Source organism: Prunus persica, chromosome G1, assembly GCF_000346465.2.
Source record: "Prunus persica cultivar Lovell chromosome G1, Prunus_persica_NCBIv2, whole genome shotgun sequence".
NCBI classification, from domain to species: domain Eukaryota; kingdom Viridiplantae; phylum Streptophyta; class Magnoliopsida; order Rosales; family Rosaceae; genus Prunus; species Prunus persica.
The window spans coordinates 6,510,707-6,519,813 of NC_034009.1; the positions used below are offsets into that span (position 1 = coordinate 6,510,707).

At 36.9% G+C, this 9,107-nt stretch overlaps 1 protein-coding gene across 1 annotated transcript; it reads left to right on the forward strand.

The window, feature by feature from the left end:
* LOC109949473 lies at positions 254 to 1,045 on the forward strand. The gene has a single exon (XM_020565145.1). It carries the CDS (start codon positions 254 to 256, stop codon positions 1,043 to 1,045), a length of 792 nt encoding a protein of 263 aa, XP_020420734.1.

A 9,107-nucleotide genomic window follows, 5' to 3' on the forward strand; every position in this document is an offset into this window, starting at 1 on the left:
GAGCTGGTTCTGAGCTTCCTTCGACGATTGCAGCTGAGATTTCTTGAATCCAATGTCTCACATGGCAGGATCGAGTACTTCTGAGCTTCGCACACCAATGTTCAATGGAGAAAACTATGAATTCTGGAGCATTCGGATGAAAACAATTTTGAAATCTCATGGATTGTGGGATCTGGTTGAACATGGCTGCAATGTCTCAGATCCAAAGAAGGAAAAGGAGATAGAAGAAACTAAGGTTGCTGAGAAGTCTTGAATGGCTGAGCTTCTGATGAAGGATGCTCGTGCACTTGGATTGATCCAAAGTGCTGTCTCAGATCAACTCTTCCCCAGAATTGTGAATGAGGAGACCTCAAAGGGAGCTTGGGATATCCTGAAGCTGGAATTCAGGGGAGATAAACAGGTACGAAATGTAAAACTGCAAGGATTGCGTAGAGAGTTTGAATATACTCGCATGAAAGACAGTGAATCCCTATCTATATATCTTGCTAGATTGTTTGATATCTTGAATCACATGAAGAGTTATGGTGAGGAATTATCTAGGGAGAGAGTAGTGCAGAAATTGCTGTTTAGTTTACCAAAATCATATGATTCAATCTGTTCTGTGATTGAACACTCTAAGGATCTTGAGACACTTGAGATTCAAGAAGTAGTTGCTTCCCTGAAGAGCTTTGAGCTCAGATTGGATCGACACAATGAGAACTTTACAGAAAGGGCCTTTACTAGTCTGAATATTGAAGATAAGAATTCTAAGAGTGGAGCTTCCTCTGGAGATCAAAAACCTCAGAAATCTTGGAAATCCAACGATGGGAGTAAAACAGCTTGTAAACACTGTGACAAACTGCATTTTGGCAAATGTTGGTTTGAAGGAAAGCCTAAGTGCAAAGGGTGTGGGAAATTTAGACATATGCTCAGAGAGTGTCATGGAAATAAAAATGTACAGAAACTGAACTATGCAAATCAAGTTGAAGAAACTGGAATTCTGTTCTATGCATGCAATGCTGTGACAGATGTGAAGGAAAATCATTCTTGGTACATTGACAGGTGATGAGAGTTTGTTAATCAATATACAAAGAAACTTGACCTCTAAAGTAAAAATGGGTACTAGAGAAATAGTTCCAGTTGCAGGAAAAAGGACTCTTGTAATAAGGACCAAGTTGGGTAAGAAGCATATTCAAGAAGTAATGCTTCTACCTGGTCTTGAAGAAAATCTGCTTAGTGTTAGGTAAATGATGGAGCATGGGTACCATCTTGTGTTTGGAGAGAATATGGTGAATGTCTATGATGACCAGTCACTAAAAAATCTGATTGTGAGGGTTCAAATGACCAATAACAGATGTTTTCCTCTTACAATGATGCCTGCAAGTGATTTGGCCCTAAAGGCAAGTGTTACTCACTGCCTGCAGACATGGCATAAGAGATTGGGGCATTTAAATGAAAGAAGCATAAAACTGCTTGCAGATCAAGGCATGGTACATGGCTTACCTCATTTGGAGCAAACTTCAGCAGTATGTGAAGGCTGCATGCTAGGAAAGCAACACAGAGACTCATTCCCTTTGGAGTCCACTTGGAGAGCTTCAAGTCTTTTGGAACTGGTTCATACAGACATCTGTGGACCAATGAAGACTGAATCAATTTCTGGAAATAGATACTTCTTGCTGTTTACTGACGATTGCACTAGAATGTCATGGGTGTATTTCATCAGAAACAAGTCAAGTGCACTCGAATGTTTTAAAAAGTTCAAAGCCATGACTGAGCTGCAAAGTGGACATAAGATAAAAGGCCTGAGAAGTGACAGGGGTGGAGAGTTTTTATCAAATGACTTTAACAAGTTCTGTGATGAACTTGGAATTCAAAGGCAGCTAACTATAGCATACTCCCCTCAGCAAAATGGAGTTGCTGAGAGAAAGAACAGGACAGTAGTGGAAATGGCCAAATCTATGCTGCATGAGAAGGGTATGACTTATGATTTTTGGGCAGAAGCTGTAAATACTGCAGTTTATCTACTAAATAGATGTCCCACCAAGTCTCTAAAGAAGGTAACACCATTTGAAGCATATACTGGCAGAAAACCAGGAATTGCACACTTAAAGATATTTAGATCTCCTTGTCATGTGCTCATTCCTTCAGCATTGAGGCATAAACTTGAAGAAAATAGTCACAAGTGTATTTTCGTGGGTTATGGACTTGGTGAAAAGGGCTACAGACTGTTTGATCCAAGTACTAGAAAGATTATTCTGTCCAGAGATGTGCAGTTTGATGAGAATGACTCATGGAAGTGGGAGAATGCAAGTGTAGGAGAAATGACAGCCCCTGTGCCTACTGAAAATCAACATTGTAATCCAAGTCAAAGCTTGGATACACAAATGCAAATGGATGAAGGAATCACACAACAAGATGAACCAAGTCAAAGCTTGGATGCACCAATCCAAATGGATGAAGGTTTTACTCTGCAAGATGAAGAAATAAGTGAAAGTTCTCAAGCTATAGATCACACACCAAAGAAATGGAGAAGTGTTAATGAAATCATGGCTCAGTGCAATATGTGCATTGTGGAACTTGACAGTTTTGAAGAAGCTGATCTTGATGAGTCATGGAGGAATGCAATGAAGGCTGAGCTGGAGATGATTGAGAAAAATGATACATGGAAACTAGTGGACAGACCATTTGGCAAGCCAATTATTGGTGTCAAGTGGGTCTACAAAACTAAACTAAATCTGGATGGATCTGTACAGAAAAACAAGGCTAGACTTGTGGCAAAAGGCTACTCTCAGAAGCCTGGAATAGACTATAATGAGACGTTTGCTCCAGTAGCAAGACTGGATACCATTAGAACTTTGATTGCACTTGCTGCACAGAATGAGTGGAATCTATATCAACTGGATGTAAAATCTGCCTTTCTAAATGGAGTGTTAAAGGAAGAGGTTTATGTGGAGCAGCCACAGGGTTTTGTAAAGGAAAAGGAAGAAATCAGAGTGTATAAGTTGAACAAGGCCTTGTATGGACTAAAGCAAGCTCCTAGAGCCTGGTATGATAAGATAGACTCCTACTTCAACAAGGCAGGATTCAAGAAAAGTCCTAGTGAAGCAACACTCTATGTCAAAACTAGTGAAGATTCAGGTATTCTTATTGTCTCACTCTATGTGGATGATGTTGTCTATACTGGAAGTTGTTCAAAGCTACTTGAAGAATTCAAAAATGATATGATGCAACATTATGAAATGTCTGACCTTGGACTGCTCTATCACTTTCTTGGGATGGGAGTATTACAAACAGATAAACATATCTTTCTTCTTCAGAAGAAATATGCTTTGAAGGTGATTGAGAAGTTTGGATTAAAGGACTACAAGTCTGTGGTGACTCCACTAGTTGCAAGTGAAAGGCTGTGCAAGGAAGATGGTAGTGAGGCAGCAAATGAGAGTGAATATAGATAGATTGTAGGTAGCCTGCTCTATTTGACAGCTACAAGACCAGACATAATGTTTGCCTCTAGCTTGCTTGCTAGGTTCATGCATAATCCTACTAGAAAACACATGGGAACAGCCAAGAGGGTGTTGAGATATATTCAGGGCACACTTGACTATGGAATAGAATTTAGAAAAGGGAAGACAGCTACCTTGATTGGGTATTGTGACAGTGACTGGGCAGGAAGTGAAGATGATAGAAGAAGTACTTCAGGATATGCATTCACACTAGGATCTGGTATGTTCTCATGGGCATCAATTAAACAAAACACAGTAGCCTTGTCCACTGCAGAGGCAGAATATATTAGTGCTGCTGAAGCAACATCACAAGCTAAATGGCTAAGGTTCGTACTTGAAGACTTTGGAGAGGAACAGGTGGAAGGTACACCAATTCTGTGTGACAACACCTCTGCCATAGCAATGGCAAAGAATCCAGTTTTCCACCAGAAAATCAGACATATTAGCAGAAAGTTTCATTTTATTCGAGAAGCTATTCAAGCAAAGGAGATTGAACTAATCTACTGCAAAACAGAAGATCAGATTGCAGACTTCCTAACCAAGGCTTTGTCCAAGGATCGTTTTGTGTATCTAAGAGACCTACTTGGTGTGAAATCAGCTAAAGGGTTAGAAGGGAGTGTTGATGTGTAAACCCTTTAAGCTGAATGCCTTGGAGCCAAAGTCACAAAGTTCTGTCTATTGTTCAGTCTATAAGCTTTATTTTTTTCCTAATGTAATTTGAGCTATTGGATCATAGTCCAAGTGGTCTCTTAGCTAGCCTAGGATCTAAGTATCAGATCATGACAAGTGGGATCATCTCATAGGATGATAGAATAAAAGGCTAGGATTGAATATCTTTTGTAAATCAGTTAGAGAATTAGATTCTCTTTCTCTCACACTTACATACATGCAATTTTTGGAATATGAATACAGACATCTACAAGTTTCTAAGAGAGCAACGTTCTCTCCCTCATACACTCTCTGTGATCTCTTTCCTCTTCCCAAAATATACAAACTGCTGAAATCATTGAACTCTAACACTTGCTAGGAATGCAATCTTGAAACAGCTATTTTTGGAGCACCAGAAAAGGCTTGCTTCGAAGACAATGTTGAATCCGCTGGTTTTGGAGCACCATACAAAACTTGCTAGGAAGCTAGCTACTGGAGACTGTCGAATCTGGTAAAGCTGAGGAAAATAGCATATCCAGTGGCACACAAGCTGATGTTTCTATTGGAACACCAACTGCCAGTTAGGGAACCTTGGAAAGAAAGAAATTGCAACGCCCTTGATATATTCTCATTTTTTGCTTTGTATGTATGTGTTTGAGCCACCATCTGCATATATATTGCATAATATTATGCAATAAATGCTTAATGAATCAGAGCCAAGTTGCATCGTAGAACAAGATTAAATTAGGCTTGGCTACCGGTCAGACTCCGTAAACTACCCTACTGTTAACCAAACCAAACTTTTAATAGGCCAAACTGCTCTTCTATTCACCAAAATGTAGAGCCTTAACATTAAGCTGCTTAGGTTCGTATACCGAATTTTCGGTTTGGTTCGCTTCGGTAGGGCAATTCTACACAATTCCAAACAGTTATCTAAAAGATGGAGGGAGAAAAAACACTTATTCATCACCAATCTTACATGGCAAACAGCTGCACCAACAAAGGCTTGCGTCTTAAATAAGTTATAAGTCAATGGTGTAATCTAATGGACAAAATATAATTTGGACCTTGGGACTGTGGACCTGTTGAAGAATATAATGAATGGTTACACTATTAATATCATCAAAGTCTTTTGTGATAAAATTCCACACCTACTTTTTATAGGTGGTTAAGTTGGGGACAATATCGGTATTGCTAGTAGTAGTCCACTACCCGTCTCTCCGAAATTTAACAGGACCTTGGATCAGTAGACATGTAGCATGTCAACTTTTATTAATATTAGCCAACTCCTCAAAAAAGTTCCTCACTCTAAACTCCTCCCTGAAAAGTCTGTATGGTGCATTTGGAAAGCCCTCAAAATACCTATACTTCTGAAACCGGTCCAACTTCTCCAAATATGACAATTCATAATGGGATAATTTAACAGAAGAAGAAGCTCACACCATAGACAATATGATATAGTCATAAGAGAACAGGAATCTCTTAACAATAAAGAATCTCTTTTTCAAAAAACATGAAGGACCACATCTTTTCATTTGTCTATACCAAAAGCAAGATGTTTGGCATCTTGAAGCAGAAAAACTTGTATGAAACGGGGATAACATTGTTTTGCTATCCTCGACCGATCATTGCATGCCACGTAGAAAATTTATCACGTGTGGCATGCAGTGATTGGCCAGAGATAGTAAAATAGTGCTAGCCTCATTTCACACAAGTGTATCTCCACTTGAAGACTTGGGAAAAGGATTTTCAAGTCAATTTCAAATTGAGCTTGGGTATAATTGTCCAATCACTAAAAAGTACGTCTTTATTTTAAAAATAGGTTTTTATTTAAGAATACAGGACTTATAGGATAAATGAATAATAATTTTTTTTAAAGGGTATAAATATTTCAGAAACTTATAACTGCAGCTCCCAAGACTTTCACCCATCAATTAGAGTTCAATTATTCACAAAACTCACTGTCCTTTTCTCACACTCCCACTCCGTCAATTTTATTGTTATTTATTTTTGTATTTATTTGATTTTAAAATTTTTAATTAATTTAAACAATAGAGAAAAAAATTATTACTTTTTAAGTTCATGTCAACTAAAAAAAAAAGGCATGTTGGTGGTGAGATTCAATTTTTTCAATTTTAGAATTAGGTACAAGTTCCTATAATAGTTTCCTTTAATTGTTAATTATTGTTTACTCTTTTAAAAAAATTATTATTTTATTTTTATATTTATGTGATTTTAATTAATTTAAACAATAGAGAATTTTTATTATTATTAATTGTTAGGTCAGTCTCACCGGGAAAAAAAAGTCATGTGGCTGGTGAGATTCAATTTTTTAAAATTTTCTAACTTTTATAATAGTTTCCTTTCATTTTTAATTATATATTACTATTTTAATTCTTAGAGATATTTTTACCCCTCAATTTAACAATAAAATTGACAGACTTTAACGGTAGGACCATCTTGATACACAAAAAAGAGTTGAAGGACGGTTCAAATGAAAATTTTATTTAGTGGACCAAAATGATACTGGAGCAATAGTTGAAGGACCATTGGGATCAATAATCCTAAATTATTGTTTGGAACCAGTTTTTTGCAACCCTTAGTGGGCCCAGTTTTGGGATAAATTAGTGGGCCTAATTTTAAAGTCAAATACGGGCTTAGCCGTTTAAATTAAATTAGTTTTTGTAAAGTTCACCGCTTGAAGATGGCCCATTTACGAAAGAATAGGCCCCATACCGTGGGAAGTAAGAGCTTCAGTTGCGGCGACGCTATAATGCGAAGGTTATGTGCAGAGGTTATTTGCGAGGGCATTCACTGGGCCGTTAGATTGATCAAATGGCTAACATTAGTAAGTTACATCCGGGTTTCTTTTATCTAGTAGAAAAATCACAACCCGCGAGTGAGCTTCAATTTCATCTTCTCCCTTGTCCTTCTTTATCTCTCCTATCCTTATCTCTCTATGCGACAGCCAACAACCTCACATCCGGCACCCTCTCTCTACCTCTTCTCCCACCACCCAACCCTTCTCTTTCTCTCTCTTCTCTCCTTCTCTCTTTGACATCCACGAAATTGAAGTTCCAGATCTGGGTTTTTCTTTCTTCTTTTAACTAGACTGACATACCCAAAATTGAATTTGATCTAGGTTGGGTTTCAGGTGGGTGTGGGGTGGGATGGTCGTGGTGGAAGGGTGGCTAGCAGGCTAGGGTAGTTAGAATCAAGGGGAGGTAGTGGGCTGGGATGAATGAATTTCCTCCCCCTTTTTTTTTTCTAATATTTCTTTTATTTTATTTTTTTTACAGATTCCAATTTTCTACAAAATTTTACAAAGAAATGTTCATGTACCCTTTTCATCATGAACTGCCCACAGATTTTAGATTGATAATCATACCCACTTTCTCTATTTTGATTTTTTCCTCCTAATTCTTTTTTTTTTATAAATGAAATTTGAAAAAGCCTTCTTTCTGGGTTTGGGTTTTAGCCATATTTGTATTTTATTCTTTAGGTGGGACAAGATAATATTCCAAGATATGCATATCGAGGAATGCAACTTAATCTGGAAGATCTCTGAAGGCATAAGAAGTAAGAAAAGAAGCATCATGTGATTCAATTTGGGGTGGTTGTACTGATAAGAGTGGGGTTGGCAGCACTACTTGGGGATGGGTGGTTTTGATTTAAAATAAGAAAGAAAAAGGGGTGGGGCAGGTTCACTGGGTTTTTTTTTTAGGAAGAGAGAGTGAGAAGTGAGTTGGGGTGGGCGAAGAGGGAGAGAGAGAGAGAGAGAGAGATGTAGGTTTTTTTTTCTTTTATTTTTTAATTTTTAAAAATAATATTTTAGCTCGTAATACAATTTTTAAATTCTAAATTATGTTTAAAATATATTTTTTCCATTTAAATCCATGTGACATTGCAAAATAATAGTCATTTAGGGTAAAAAACAATATAATAATAAAATAAAATTTTGGTACAGAGGACAATATAATAATAATTTAAAATAAAAGGAAATATAATAATAGTTTAGGATAAAAGGAAATATAATAACAATTTAGGGTAAAAACTAATATAATAATAATCTAGGGTAAATAATAATAGTTTATGGTCAAAAGGAATATAATGATAATTTAGGGTAAAATACAATATAATAATAATTTAGGGTAAATAATAATATAATAATAATAATTTATGGTTAATAATAATATAATAATAATTCACGGTCCAAAACAATGTAATAATAATTTATGGTAAATAACAATACAATAATATTGACATGTGGCGCAATCGTTGGGCACCACCTGTCGAAAACAATGACAACTCTCCTTTTTGGAACTGCCACGTGTGATTCTCTATAATTTAATAAATTTTTTTTTAGATTTAACTTCTAAAATTCATAATAAATTAATTAAAATTTTAAAAAATGCATCAAAAAGTCCTATGAACTCCTTGTGGCATTCTCTACACCCTCAAGCTCGGGAAATATAACTTGTACTTATAAAAATATAAATTGATAACAAAAACTCAACTTTATTTATAAACAATTTAAAACACTGGTTGTTGTTTCATAACATAACACTCAAGCTATTTGTAACATCCCGACCCCAAATTTAACCCTTATTTAATTATTTAATTATTTAAGGGCATTTTGATCATATTTTTAACCGGAGAGAGTTTGGGGCAGTGACTAGTATTTTTGGATAGGTCGTACTGCGACGAGTTCATAGACACGTAGTGGGCTCGAATCGGAGTTGTAACGAGAGAGATATGGTCAAAAGAAGCTCAGTGGCACAATCGTAAATATTTCAAAATGGGATTTTTTATAAAATCTGATTTCTCTCTCTCTCTCTCTCTCTCTCTCTCTCTCTCTCTCTCTCTCTCTCTCTCCTCGTATCTCTGGCCACCGGCCGTGGCTGCGGACGGGACTGGTGCCAAAAGGACAGGCTCAGCCTCGACGTCACGACCCAGCCCTCCCCCGACATCGGCCGCCGC